Source organism: Octopus bimaculoides, chromosome 13 (assembly GCF_046866305.1).
Source record: "Octopus bimaculoides isolate indiv1 chromosome 13, ASM4686630v1, whole genome shotgun sequence".
Taxonomy (NCBI): Eukaryota; Metazoa; Mollusca; class Cephalopoda; order Octopoda; family Octopodidae; genus Octopus; species Octopus bimaculoides.
The window spans coordinates 44,034,296-44,050,666 of NC_142940.1; the positions used below are offsets into that span (position 1 = coordinate 44,034,296).

General features: G+C 34.9%; 1 protein-coding gene across 1 annotated transcript in view; it reads left to right on the forward strand.

Annotated features, from left to right (window-relative positions):
* The window catches only part of LOC106882952 (cadherin-related tumor suppressor), a 334,591-nt gene that overhangs the window by 278,734 nt on the left and 39,486 nt on the right, over positions 1 to 16,371 (forward strand). The window contains exon 5 of the mRNA XM_052972443.2: positions 11,981 to 12,171. Coding sequence (XP_052828403.2) covers positions 11,981 to 12,171 — 191 coding nt within the window. The remainder of the gene's footprint in view (positions 1 to 11,980; positions 12,172 to 16,371) is intronic.

Here is a 16,371-nt window from a genome sequence, read left to right on the forward strand (position 1 = left end):
CAGAGGTAACTAATCATATGGTTCTCCTTTAAATAAATATTTGTGCAGACTGTGAGAAAACTGTTGCTGAGTAGCATTGACAAATGTCTTAGAGTCAAAATTTCCTAACTGTTGCAAGTTTTCTATATTTTTCATGAAGTTTGGGCAAACTTTCAGTGCAGAATTCTTTACCATTTAGTTACTATTCCATTTTTAGTTCATGAAATTAAGTTGTATTTTTTTTTCTTCCCTTTTGATACCAACACAGGTGAGACTAGCTCTGGTTCTATGAAACAAAACTCTAGTTTTAAAGTATTCATATTTAAATTAAAAACTTCCATAATAATTTTGTTAGGTCATAATGTTATGCTCCAAATACCAGCTGAAATCATGGAATGAAATAGCTGGTTGTTTTATCAAATTCCTCTAAATTCTTAATTATTTTTCTCAGTTAATTGAAAAAGACAATATATATTACTAAAAATATGGTTATGAAAGGGTTAACCCTCTCAGACCTGGGCCCTTGTGTCTTACTTTGCCCTCCACCTGGGGTGATAAGGAAAAAAATAAGTAGTTGCTTATACAGCTGAAGAGTAATGATTGCAGGCAAACTAATGGGCAGAATCCAAAAAAAATTCATGAGAATAACAATAAGCATATCCCACTCAACTACTGTATTTGTTAGGTAAACTAATAGACGGAATCTCAAAAAAATTCAGGAGAATAACAAAATGATCCTACTTGAAATATGCCTATCTCACTCAAATACTGTATTTGTTCACTCGAATCATTACTTTCTTTATTACTTTCACCAGTTTGATTGTCTGAATCACTCTCATTGCCAGTGTAAGTGTAAACTTTTCATCTGAAGAATAAATATCATCAATAATTTCCTCAACTGTAACAAATCTAGGCTTTGCTCAATTTACAAGAAGTGCTGGGTTCATCACATGCTCATTTCATTGGGAAATTGTTTTTTATTTTTTGTTTTGTTTTGTTGCGATTAAAAACAAAAGTAAACAGCAGCTATGAAGGACACCATTAACAATAGGACCTAAATACATTTGACTACAAAGCTGTAATATGACCAGTTGTCTAATTTTTATATTTCATCTTCTTTTTCTGCATATATTGTTCATTACTGCTTTAGCAAGGAATCTGGCAGAGATGACATTTAACCGATTCCCACTTTAGCAGGAACATAGTCAACTTAGCATATTATTCTTATTACATGAGAACTACCTCCAATCAAAAGAGACTGCTCAAAGTGCTGTCCTTGAGAAAGTCTTACTTCATTCTTAATTCTGTTGTAAGATATCATAAAAAATCAGTTCAAATCTTGCTGTAGCCATTCTTTGCCCCTAATGAAGGAATATTGATTTCAAACTTTGGTGCAAAGCCACAACTATCTGGAGGATGAAACAGCCAATTCAATCAACTCTAGGAATCATGCAGTGCTTATTTTACACACCCTAGAGGAATAAAAAAAATAGCTAACTTCAGTAGGATTCCAACTCGGAGTGTAAGTATCACAATGCATTTGATCTGATGCTGTTAATTTTACCAATCCTACCTCGACCATTTTATAACCATATTTCTAACAAAATATACTGCATTTGAATTGTGAAAAATAATCAAGAATTTTGAGGAATTTGGTTAACTAATTAACTTTTCCATTCCATGATTCAGCTGCTGTTTGGAATGTAAGTTAACAAAATGATCCTACTTAAAATTGTTATGGAAATTTTTAATTTGAATACGAATATTTTTATAACAAAAAAATTTTGTAACTAGAGCTGGTCTCAGGTGTTTTGGTATCACAAGGGTTAAAAAAGTAAAAAAAAAAAGAGAGAGAGAGAAATATTTATTAGCTGAGCTGAAAATAAGTGCAATTCCGTTTTCATTGTTGAATGGTTAATGATGGGGGCAGGGTGAGGAAAGTACATTAATCTATAACTGTATTTGCACCAAACTATTTATTGCTAAAATAGCTAAATGTTCTCTGAACCAGTCTTGCCATGCCAGCAGAGGGAAAAAATATGTCATTTACCAAATTATAGCTTTATTGTTCATTAGATATTATTGTTATTATTAAGGCAGTGAGCTGGCAGAATCGTTAGCGTGTTGAATGAAATGCTTAGCTGTGTTTCTTTCAGCTTTTTACATTCTGAGTTCAAATTCTGTCAAGGTCGACTTTGCCTTTCATTGTTTCAGGGTTGATAAAATAAGTACTAATTGAGCCCTGGAATTGATGTAATCATCTAACTCCTTGCCCCAAAATTTGAGTCTTTGTGCTTATAGCAAAAAAGGATTATTATTATTATTATTATTATTATTATTATTATTATTATTACATGCTCTATTAGTTAGAAGGAATGTGAGGTTTGGTGACAACAAATCTCTTCAAAACTCATGAATCTTTCTTAGGATCCTTACAAAATACAGGATTGCACTTTTCCTGCAGATTTACAATGCAAGTTTCTATCCCAATATTTTTCTGCCTCTTTGGTAGCAGTTTGAGAGTTGTGCCAAATGCACCAGTTACCAAAGTAATAATTATTGTCTTAGTCTTCAATAAACTCTGCATCTCTCCAGCTTGGTCAATTTCTTTGGTATCCACTCTATCATTTTATAGTATTGCAAAGTCTATGACCTTAAACTGTTTCTTTTGGTATCTAGTATCCTTGCTTAAATAGTATATCCTCTATGTGTTCCAGCCCAAAGGCTGTGGCCATCCTTGGACACCATCATATGATCAGTCTTAATGGAAAACCCCACAAAATCCTGTAATTCTTATTTTCCATCACAGCCTCTGGTTCATATTCATACCACTTTCCTATCATTTTGAATCCAGTCACTCAGCTAACATCTCAATGCACTCTTTTACCTACACAGTCATGCCTGTACTTACACTCTCATTATTATTATTATCATTTTTTTTTTTTTTTTTTTTTTTTTTTTTAATATGTTTGATGTATGTTTACTCTATTCTCAACTAATATCTCTTTACAGTTTGAAATGCTTCTTTAAGTTGTACTTTTCAAAAATATCTTAATTTGCAAAACCAAAACATTATCTGTGTCTTCATTTAGAATATAAAACCAGTTTGCTAAATAGTTATTTAGAAATGTCTTTTAAAAACAGTTCTAATGTAAAAAGTTTATTGATTTTTCTCAAACGTACTAAGTAGCTATGAATATTTTTTTAATGGAAATATTTTTGTTTTTAGTCTTTTTTCTTTTTTGTCTTCCTGCAATATGGCACTGGATATAGCTGTTAAATACATAGCCTCCAGGAATGCAGTAGAAAAAAAAATTGGTAGCTTCCGTCTTTTACAAGGGTTCCAATAGTTCTAATCACTTGTGCCACCTAACCCTTTTGTTACCATTTTTCTGTTGAGAAATACTGCCTTTGTTTCAATAATTTTTGAAAGTATTGATGAATTCAGTAAAATGATTTTGTCCTTACTAAGCTGGTAATGTGAGGTATAAATTAACATGAAATTCTGATGGAAGATGTTAATTTAGATCACTCTAAAACAGGAAGTTTTATCATAGAGCTAGGGGCTGGTCTCAGGCAAATTGGTATCAAAAAGGTTAAACTGCCAAAACATAATTACTTGACTCTAAAACTGCCAAACCATCAGATGCTCCTTTAAAAAATTTTTAACTTATTTTTTTGTATTATTACTCTTTCCAATACACTTCATTGAAAAATAACAAACATAAAAATCTGGATTTCTTTTAACCCATTATACCATATTACAATTCTGCAACTCTATGATAATGGCAATTTAGAGTTACATCAAGTTTTTGGTTGTGACCAAATTTTTAATTCTTCAGAAGCTTCAGGATTTCAACCCCAGATATATTGTTTAAAAATACAATTCAGTTTTTAACACTTTTGTTATATTTCTGTCAAAACACTCTGCCTTTATTTCAATGAATTTAGTAAAAATAACTTTGTCATTGTTAAGCTAGCATTTGGAACATAAATTAACATGAAGTTTTGATGGAAGGTTTTAATTTAAAATCATTTAAATCACTTTGAAACAAGGAGTTGGTGTCAGAACCAGAAGCAGTCTCAAAAAGGTTAACCCTCTTCATTACCATATTTCTGTTGAAATACACTGCCTTTATTTCAATGAATATTTAAAATAATGAAGAATTTAATAAAATAACTTTGTCATGAAGCTAGTATTTGGAACATAAATTAACATGAAATTTTAAAGGAAAGTTATGATTTAGATCACTTTAAAACAGGATGTTGGCATCAAAAGGGTTAATTCTGTTCACATACCAGTGAATTAGCTTTTTGTTTTTTTTACACTCACATATGTGCACATTTGGCTGTGTTGTTTAGCAATTTGCTTCCCAGCCACATGACTTCAGGTTCAGTCTTACATGGCAAGTGTTTTCTTCTATAGCTCCATACTGACCAAAGCCTAGTGAATGGATTTGGTAGACAGAAACTGAAAGAATCCCATCCAGTGGGTGTTTGTGTTTCCTTGCCTTGACTTCTCGTCATAGTTCTAAACAAGCATTACCATCATACAATCAACATCATCATCATACTTCTGTTTTCTGTGCTGGCATGGGTTGGATGGTTTGACAGGAACTGACCAGCTGAAGGGCTGTTCAAGCTCCATGTCTGTTTTGACATGGTTTCAATGGCTGGATATCCTTCCTAATGCCAACCACTTTTCAGAGTGTACTGGGTGTTTTTACACAACACTGGCACAGCTGCTTTTTACATGACACCACCAGCACTTACATGCCCACAAGATTAGGAATGCTCAGCTGAAGAGGGTTGCAAGGGACGAGCCTGTATACAAGGGCAACCACTCTTTTATTTAGCTTTTACAATATCATTCAATATTTGTAAGCAAGGTAATATTTCTCCATGGCCAGACATTTTTATGTGATCTCTTCTGGGAAAACATATATGGCCATGTGGGAGTATTAGCCTTGCTTGGAAATAAGTGAGGGCTGGTAACTGGAAGAACACCCTGACTATAAAAAAATCAGCCCCAACAAAATCTATCTGTCCCTTACAAGCATAGAAAAGTGGACATTTAATATGATGATGATTGGACGACAACAACAACTTCAATGATGACAGTGATGAAGATGAAGATGATGATGAAAACAATGACGATGGTGAAGACAATGGCTATGATGATGATGACAACGATGGCAGCATACAATATGCAACTTGATATCTTAAGTCTGTTTATGACATTTAATCTCTTTTCCAGGTTCTGCTTTTGCTTATAGAGCAGCAGTGTCTGGGTGATTAAATTATGAGAAATTGGAGTGTCATGGCCCCAAGCTAGTTCAGAGTAGAATTGAAACAAACAGATGTTATATTCTTTGTTAGATTGTTGCAAAAGAAGTTTGTTGAAAAGTACATAAGAAAAATATAAATAACCTTTACTTTTGTGTTTGTTGATAGCTTTTGACAAGGTGCCATAAAGTATTTTGTGTAAATTAAGGTTTAACAAAACTGTTGTTTGAGGTTGATAAAAGCAGTATCATGTGGCTTTTTCATTTGTTTGTTTGTTTGTTTTTTTTGTTTTTTGTTTTTTGTCCTTGTCTTTGAAACCATCATATAGAATTTTAATATCAAATGTCTAGAGTTTCTATGTATGTCGTTGATTTCAACATCAACATCCTCATTGTTTTATTGTCCACTTTTCCATGCTTGCATAGGTCATGCAAAATTTGTTGGAGCAGATTTTCCTATGGCTAGACGTGTTTTCACAAAAGATTGCAAACAAATGACATTACTTGTATGACAGTGATGTTTGTTCACTATGAATATGTAATATGAAGACTAGGAGACATGAACATACTTTCATTGCATGAGTGGGACTACAGTATATACGTGTATGCTATAGTCCCACCCATTTGAAGAGATTCATGATTTTGTAAGCCACACGGCAACCTCATTAATGTTGGTGCCACAAAAAAAAATCACCCAGTACACTCTGAAAAGTGGCTGGCCTTAGGAAGTGCATCCAGCTGTAGAAACAATGTGAAAGCAGACATCGGAGTATGATGCAGTCCTCTGACCTGTCAGAGTCTGTCAAACTGTCCAACTCATGCCAATATGGAAGATTGATGATGTTAAAAGACGCTACTGCTTTTCTGCTGATCATACACACATACTAGTAGGAAAGAATGAATTCAGTGCACAGCAATTTTACTTTTCGAGTTTTGGCTCTTATTGTTTATCACATTAAACTTCCATGTATTAAACTTCCATGTGGTCACTCATGGTTCTATGCAGCAGTCTGATGAGGGCTACATGACATAGTATAAAGAGCACATCAATAATGAAAAAAAAGAACATGGGTTTGTACTTGGTAGATCTTTATTTCACCTGTTATATAAGTTTCAGTATTACTAAACACAGAAACTGATTAAATAAAGGACTATCAAGTTCAGGCCTTTGTTCTTTTCTCTCTCTCTCTCTCTCTCATATATATATATATATATATGTATGTATACACACACACACACACACACACACACACACACAAGCAAATTTCTGGTTGCATCTAACAAACTCCCAAGGCTTTGGTCAGCCCAGAGCTTCAGAAACTATATGCTTTCCCAAGGCTCCAGTGAGAAATGAACCTGAAACCACATGATTGGGAAGTGAACTTTTTAAACCACTCATCCATGCCTTCACCCTGATTCTTGAAATATAAAACAATGAATTGGAAAAAAAAAATGTCTGAAGAGAAATATGGCAAAACTAAAAACCAAATTTGATCATAGATTCGTCTAAAACACTCTTCCCCCCCCCCACCTTAATATTTCCGAAACTACCATCTTCCAAAAGCAGGAAACGCCAATATTATATTACATAATATTTTGTAATTGGTACACAAGTAGCTTATAAGGATTCAGTATTTTTTTAGGTGTCATAGTTTTCATATTGCAAACATTATGAACAGCAAATTGCTGAGAAAATTTCTGATAACCTTCCTTCCTTCCTTCCTCTCCTCTATTTCATTGGTCAGTAGCCACCTTGTTGCTTAAATCAGCCAGCATCTTCAGTATATACTTCACCTTCAAAAAATTCATTCTCGATGCACACTGATAAAACAATAATTACAAAACAAACAGAATTGTTTTTAGCCGATTGCCTATTCATATTTTGATATACAGTAGTTTGCAAAATGATATGTCGTTTACAGACAATCTAATAGCTCATACAAAAAGAGAATCAATTCTTTTTTTCTTTTTGTTATTGTTTTTTTCTTCTTCTAAAAGAATAATTTGAAAAGAAGTTTTGACAAATATTATCTAATGGTATATTACGTCTGGGAGGTCATTACTATGTCTTGTAACCCTTCTTTTTATATTGAAAGAAATATTGTAAGTATGATTATCATTATTAAAGCAGCAAGCTGGCAGAATCGTTAGCACACTGGACAAAATGCTTGGCGGTATTTTGCCCATTGCTACATTCTGAGTTCAAATTGTGCCAAGATCAGCTTTGCTTTTCATCCTTTCGGGGTCACTAAATTAAGTACCAACTGCATACTGAGATCAATTTAATCAACTGGCTCCCACCCCAAAATTTCAGGCCTTGTGCTTATAGTAGAAAGGATTATTATTATTATTATTATTATTATTATTATTATTATTATTATTATTATTATTATAATAAAGGTGGCAAGCTGGCAGAATCGTTAGCACACTGGACAAAATGCTGAGGTCAAAATTCTGCCGAGGTCAACTTTGTCTTTCATCCTTTCGGGGTTGATAAATTAAGTACCAGTTGCATACTGGAGTCAGTGTAATTGACTAGTCCCCTCCCCACAAATTTGAGGCCTTGTGCCTCCAGTAGAAAGGATTGTTATTATTATTGTGATGATGATGATCATTATTATCATCATTAAGGTGGCATGCTAGAAGAATCATTAGCACTCTGAACAACATGCTAAGTAGCATTTCTTTTGGTTCTTTACATTCCGAGTTCAAATGCCACTGAGGTTAACTTTGCTTTTCATTATTTCGGGGTTGATAAAATAAGTACCAATTGAACACTGAGGTCAGTGTAATCGACTCATCCCCTCCCTGAAATTGCTGACCTTGTGTCAAAATCTGAAATTATTATTCATTGCAGAATCATTGGCACACCAGGCAAAATGCTTAGCACCATTTTGTCCATCTTTATGAAATTCCACTGAGGTCAACTTTGCTTTCCATCCTTTTGGAGTTGATGAAATAAGTATCAGTTAAGCATTGGGAGCAGTGTAATCAACTCACCTCTTCCCCTAAAATTGCAGGCTTTGTGCCTATACTAGAAAGGATTATTATTATCATTATTATTAATATTATTATTATTATTATTATACAAGGTGGTGAGCTGGCAGAATCGTTAGCACGCCAGGTGAAATGCTTTGCGGTGTTTCGTCTGCCTTCGTGTTCTGAGTTCAAATTCCACCGAGGTTGACTTTGCCTTTCATCCTTTCAGGGTCAACAAATTGAGTACCTGTGAAACACTGGGGTTGATATAATTGACTAGTCTCCTCCCCCAAAAATTCAGGCCTTGTGCCTTTAGTAGAAAAGATTGTTATTATTATTATTATTATTGTTCAGTAATTTTATTTTTATAACGTGCTTTCACTTCACTACCGAGCGCAGCTCTGTGCGCCTTGGGTATGTGCTGTGGTTTGCTGTGGTGCTCTTATGTTTACTGTATTGAAAGTGTTTTGCGTAGAATGTGTGCAGTACCCAGTAGTGCAATTTTCTGTATGTTATATATATTTGTAAGTCCTGGTGTTTTTGTTATGTATTTGTCTGAATATTTTTTTTATTATACCTAAGGCACCTACTATGATAGGAATTGTTTCTGTTTTTAGATTCCACATTCGATATTATTATTATTATTATTGCCTTAGATGCAGGCATAGTTGTGAGGTTAACAAGTATCCTTCCAAGCCACATGATTTCGGGTTCAGTCCCACTATGTGTTACCTCATAAGTATTTTCTACCATAGCCCTGAGTTTACCAAAGCTTTGTGAGTGGATTTGCTAAATGGAAACTGAAAGAAGCCCATTGTATGTATGTGTGTGTGTGTGTTTGTTTGTATATATGTGTGAGTGGATGTGTGTTTCTTTGTCTTGGCATTGTACAATTATTAAATAGTCATTCATTTCCAGCATTCTACAAAAACAAAATAATGATGATTATTATTATTGTTATTGCTGTTATTATTTGTTTGTGTCAGACAACATCTGGCTGTCTAGCATTATTCCTCACTGGGTATTATAACATCTGCAATAATAGAGACCAATTTGAAGATAGATGTGTTTTTCAACAGCTTTTGTTGTGGCCATGACGAGCAATTATCTGTTGTTGACTTACAAAAGGCAACTAAGTGTTTACTTCTGTTTTTATTTTGTAAAATTATACAAACAACTATGACAGTTTCCCATAAAGTAAAATGACATTCTGATTCTATAATAATTTGAAAGCGTGTCATTTACCGGATTAAAAATTTCATAAATTTTAAGAGAGAGTTGCAGTGCTTCTTTCACTGCAAATAAGAAAACGGAAAGTTTCGTTGATAACAAAAACTGCTAATTCTATATTTACTGATAAACTAATTTTCTTTGCACTAAAGCATTGCAAAGAAATAATTCCTTCAAATTTTAATACTAACATCGCTTCAAAGATAGCGCAGCATCTGGTGATGATATTAAATTGTGTGGAAGTCACTTTGTTACATGTAGAACCATTTCTGCGGATGTGGTCGAGTGCAAGATCAATATTACATTCTCAATACAATCGCGATGATTTCGTTCAATACAAATGTTTTGAGTTCTGGCAATTGTATGCCAACATCTGATATTAATATTGCTTCTTCTTCTCTTCTTTCTTTTTTTCTTTTTTTTTTTGTTTGTTTGTCACAAATTTAAGAATTTCAATCAGAATGAGTAATTTCAATTTGTCAGAAGAAAATACCAACTCTCTCCTTTCTCCCCTCCCTCTCTTTCTTTCTCTCACTATTCCCCTCCTCTCTCTCAAGATAAATGTGTTTCATGATTCTTGCATTTCCATTCTTTTGCATCTTCTTGAGTTAGTCTCCAGCTACAGTAAAAAGACACTTGCTCAAGATGCCACACAGTGGGACTGAATTCAATACCACCTGGTTCACAATAGGAATAAAAACACCTCTATGCTAGAAATGGCAGCTAAATTTCCCTCCAATTACACTCTAGAAGAATAAACACATTGAAAAGGTAGTTTAAGTCATCATCATCATCATCATCATCATCGTTTAACGTCCACTTTCCATGCTAGCATGGGTTGGACGATTTGACTGAGGACTGGTGAAACCAGATGGCAACACCAGGCTCCAATCTAATTTGGCAGAGTTTCTACAGCTGGATGCCCTTCCTAACGCCAACCACTCAGAGAGTGTAGTGGGTGCTTTTACGTGTCACCTGCACGAAGGCCAGTCAGTCTTAAATATTCTTGAAAACAATTGTGATGGTCAAGATTGGAACAAGACACTTCAGTTCACGTTGTTCCAGTCTACTTAGATGAAACATGAGTACCAGCTTAGTATTGGTGGAGTCATCTCCCCTTTGCAGTTGTCATATCATAGATGATGCACTGATGCACTTACTCAAGGATGGCATAAATGAGGAGGAGGTGGTGATGGTGGTGGTGGCAGCAGTGGCGGTGGTGCCAGCCACCATTGTTATCATCCGTGTCTTCTTGCAACTACACAGGCACCTAAAACAATTATCATAACCATGTTTCAAGCTACCAGGTCATATTCACTTGTGAGTATTGGCTATACCTGCCCGCAATCAACAAAACACTGTAATCTTATTTCCTGTTCAGACTGTCTAGAATTAACTTTTATATGAATGTTGAATTTTCAATGTGGAAGCAAATTTTAGTCTTATTAATAAAATATGTATGTACAAGCCATTTTCACATTGGTGCAGGTATGGCTGTGTGGGTAAGATGTTCGCTTCCTATTCGCATGGTTTCAGGTTCAATCCCACTGAATGGCACCTTGGGCAAGTGTCTTCTACTGAGTTCAAATCCCACCATGGCCTACTTGGTTGGTAGACTTATTCCATCCATTACCTGATTTAACATCACCAACACCAGGTAGTTTAAGCAATTTTAGAGGAGTATTTTGGCATTACTGATTGAATGTTGACTTATTTGACATCTAATGTTTTAATGTTGCTCTCTTCCTCCCTCTCTTCCCCCGGTCTCCACCCCCACATCACCATATTTCTGCACATGCATGCATGTGTGTAGGTTTGTTTGCCTCCAGTACTAAAATGTATTGTCCCCAAAACAGGCTGAATGTCCAGTCAAACTGCCAGCTTCTGAACAACTGCACCCAATCAGCTCATTCCAACTTAAGAGAGAGGCACACACACACACACACACACACACACACAAACACACTGTTGCAAGCATTCAAACCTGGTTTCCAGTTTGAGAATAACTTCCTTCTTCCCTCCTTCCTGTCAGTCTTGGAGACCCTCTGAAGTGTTGTGGGCACTGCATTCTTTCCTGATTAAAAAAGAAAAAAGTACTAGGTCCATTAAACATTCTGTCAAATGTAATATTTATTCACATTGTTTTGAACTAATCATATAGCTTTGAGATTTTGACTACATGATTGTTTATTTTTAAAATGACATTGTAAGGAAGATGTGGGAGGCTGGATTTGGCCAGATTGAACATATAAACAGGTAGAATATTTTGACTGGATGTGGCCAGTTTGAATATATAAAACAGGTAGACTATTTTGACTGGATGTAGCCAGTTTAAATGTTAAAGGTTTTAATATAATTTTTCTCATTGCATAGATTATGAAAATGTTGATGTCTGTTTTGGTGGGGTTACCAATTGAGTCATGTGACTTCAATTAAAACTATGTATTATTCGTTTTTGGTAAATTTGAATTAACGATTACCATTTCTTTTATTCTTCTCTATTTTAGGAATCAATAGTAAATTGATCTACAAAATCACAGGTGGGAACCAGGATGCTCATTTTATTATTGATCCCCAGACTGGTATAATTTCTGTAAACCATACTTTGGACCGTGAACAATATCCATCTTATTCTTTGACTATTACTGCCATGGATACAGTATTCCCTGTTTGGCAACGCCACTCTGCCCTTGCCCAGGTTAGTGTGATTTTTATTCTTCATTTGTATGAAAAAAAATGTGATATGTAATATGAATATATTTGATTCATTCTTTTAATTCTCTTTGGCTCGTTTTAGTCGTTGGACTTTGGCTTTACTGGGACACTGCCTTTAGGGGTTTAGTTGTGGTACTTATTTTATCAGTCCCCAATTTTTTTGCTGAACTGCTAATTTGTGGATACATAAACAAACCAATACTGTTTGTCAAGTGGTGAGATACCAACACGCACACTCTCCCATGCACACGCACATCAACCATCAATCAGGTCCCCTCTCTGAATTTAAGGCTCAACTTGCCAAATTTTTTAAGTTCCTTATGTGTTGTACTGCATATATACAATAAGCCCTTGCTTCCAATCCATTCTCTGATGTCAGTTCACAAACATCTTTGCTGTCTCTACCCTCCACACTTCCTATCAAGATGGTCTTAGGCAATGATTCATGGTGTATTAAAAGCCCAAAATATGATAGCTTTGTAGACTTGATTCTCTTTGGACATTCAGCTTCATATATATATATGGCAGTTACAAGGAATACGGAGATGAATACATCTGCATAATTTTTTTATTTAAATTTAATTTAGTTAAATATGCAGATATATTAATCTCCATATTCATTGTAACTGCCTTGGATGTACACTTGGTAAACTATTTATGATCCAGTGAAGCAAACCCATCATTTATCTATCGGATGAAATCCATTGGGATTGCTTGCCTCAAATAATCCTAGGTGCTGCTTACCACTCAATGCAGTTAGCCATAACTTTGATTATAATTGAGTGCTTGAACGGTACCCGCCTGGATATATTATACCTATCTCTGTGTGTGTGTGTGTGCACCACAGGCTTCTTCATAGTTTTTGTTTATTGAATCCACTTACAAGTCATTGCAGTTGCCCTCAAGTCAAAATAGAATCTACTAGCATCATGCACCATTCAGTGAGATTGAACTTGAAGCCATATGGTTGTGAAGCAAACTATTTAACTATACAGCCATGTCTACAACTCTGATCACACTGAGTAAATCCGAAAGTATTTGGTATTTAAAAAAGTTTTCATTGATTAGCTAGAAATTAAAACCTCTCTCTCTCTCTCTCTCTCTCTCTCATCTAATCTAAGAAAAGTATAAAGTATGAATTTATACCAATTCTTAAATCTTCTGCAAAATGGAACTTGTTGTTTACTTCCTTCATTTCATTCACCATGCCAGACTTGATGCTTTCTGAAAAATAACACGGGAATTTCTAAATCAAAAGAAAATAAGATTTAATGGTAGACTATTCCTAAGATTCTGTATTTTATCACCCAACCATTGCCCTGGTGACTTCAATACATTCCATATTACAAGAATATTAATATGAAGATTACCATTATATTTTCTCCAATAATAAAATTGATAAACAAAACAACAGCTGGAAAGCAAAGATCTTATTTTTGATTGATTTTTTTCGAACTAAGATGATTCCTACAAATCAACCATTCTTAAGAACATGACCAATATCCATCTTATTCCTTAACTATTACTGCAATAAATACACTAATCCCTGTTACTGCAATAGATACTCTAATCCTTATATTATTGCAATCGATCAGCTAATCCTTATTTGATGTTACCAAACTGACCTTATTTTTTTTTAACGGGTGTTGAAATTCTACAGTCTACAGAAAATTGGTTTTATTCAAGACATTGGTAAAGTAAATCATCAATAGATTGTTATTATCATCACTATTATTATTGTATGAAGGTGCATAGCCTAGTGGTTAGAATGTTGCAGTCATAATTGCAAACTTACAGTTTCAGTTCCTAGACCAGGTGGTGCATTGTGTTTCTCGAGCAAAATACTTCATCTAATGGTACACCGTGCACTTGTTCAGGCAACATTGATTTGATGGAGAAAGAGAGCTAATGTACAGCACATGCATTTGATCACTGTAAACAAATCATTTGTACAGGTTGTTCAGCAAAAAAGCTGAACACTCACACACCATCTTTGACAGGAGAGTCCTTCACTATTATTATTATTGTTATTATTGTTCAGTAGTTTTATTTTTATAACGTGCTTTCACTTCACTACCGAGCGCAGCTCTGTGCGCCTTGGGTATGTGCTGTGGTTTGCTGTGATGCTCTTATGGTTACTGTATTGAAAGTGTTTTGCGTAGGATGTGTGCAGTGCCCAGTAGTGCAATTTTCTGTATGCTATATATATTTGTAAGTCCTGGTGTTTTTGTTATGTATTTGTCTGAATATTTTTTTATTATACCTAAGGCACCTACTATGATAGGAATTGTTTCTGTTTTTAGATTCCACATTCGAGTTACCTCTATTTCCAGGTCTTTGTATTTTGAAAGTTTCTCCATTTTTTTTAGGGAAACGTTGCCATCTGCTGGTATTGATACATCAATTAGAAAGCATTTTTTTCCTTCATGTACAGTACATTTCACTTCTCAGAGCTCTCAATTTCACTTGCTCCAACTAATTTTGTAGGAACAGACAGCAATCTGTTGTTGTCAAGAGTATCACAGTGTCTTCTTCCATGATACTTAACATCCAAGTACCAATCTCAAAATCCTTGCTGTCCCCAATACAGCAGTTTTCTGAGCATCTTCTACCCTCATGCCAATCGCAATTTCTCCAACAAAATTCTCAAACCTGATTGTTAATGCTCCCAGTACCCTTACAACTATTGAATGACAGTTATTTTCTTCATTGCCAGCATTCATGCAATCTCTTCTTCTTGTGGCTTGTACTTCTATTATTATCATTATTATTATTATTTTGGTCTGGCTCAGGTTCGGTGTTATTCCAATAGGAATTATGTGGTTAGTGGGTTACTACTTGTAGCGTTAGGTATCCACAAGTTTTCAGCATTCTTCTTCTTATTATTATTATTATTATTGAGTGAGAGAGCAGTGCATGCCATCAAAGTAACACTGGGGTAAAATATACGAAGCCCAATATACCCATCATGACTACCCGTCTGATAAGGGTACACCAGGCACATGCATCACAACCATATGTGCACAACATGGTGATCTCATATCAAGATAAACAATGCATGACCTCACAGGTGGGGGCCCAGTTAGAATTTTCTTCAGGTCGAGTAGCCCATCCCACTCAAAAGGTCCCTGAATAAGGTTTGTTTCCAAAGGTGAATTATTCAAAATTATTATTATTGATAATAATAATAATGATGATGATGATATAAGGTGGCGAACTGGCAGAATTGTTAGCATGCAGGGCAAAAATGCTTAGCGGCATTTTGTCTGTCTTTATGTTCTAAGTTCAAATTCTGTCAAGGCTGACTTGGCCTTTCATGCTTAAAGGTTCGATTAAATAACTACCGGTTGAACACATTGATGTCAATATAATTGACATGCTTTTCCTCTCAAATTACTGGCCTTGTGCCAAAATTTGAAAGAATTATTATTATTTCTGTTTAGGCAGTGAGCTAACAGAATCATTATCATGCCGGGCTGAATGCTTAATGACATTTCATCTGTCTTTACATTCTGAGTTCAAAATCTGCCATGGTCGACATCACCTTTCATTCTTTCGGCGTTGGTGAAAGAAGTACAAGTTACACACTGGGCTCAATGTAATCAATTAGCCTCCTCCCCCAAAATTTCAAGGCTTGTGCCTGTAGTAGAAAGGATTATTACTATATATTCCTAGATTTAGAGTTATGTTCTATGTAGTCATTGTTTTTAAAACTGAATCAATTATTTAGTTCATTTTTACATCCATTTTTCTATGCCAGCATGAGTTAGACATTGTATATTATTTAGGTATTGTGTAACAGCCAGATGCCCTTCCTGGCACTATCCCTTACTTTTTAAGTAATGGATCTCTTCTTTCACATGAAGCAAGTGGATTATTTGTTAACAGAAGAAATGACAGTTATGTCACTGCTTGTTGTTCAGAAATTTTTGGAGTAACACAAATATAAACAAACAAATGGACACACATACACAATGCACTCTCACACACATGCACATATACATGATGCTCCTTTCAGTTTCCTTCTGTGAAATCAACTCACAAGACTTCAGTTGGTCCAGCATTATAGTAGAATATACTTGCACAAAGAGCCATGCAAAACCACTTGGTAGGCACATGGCTTAGTATTTCGGGTGTTGGACTCATGATCATAAGATTGTGGTTTTGATTCCTGGACTGGACG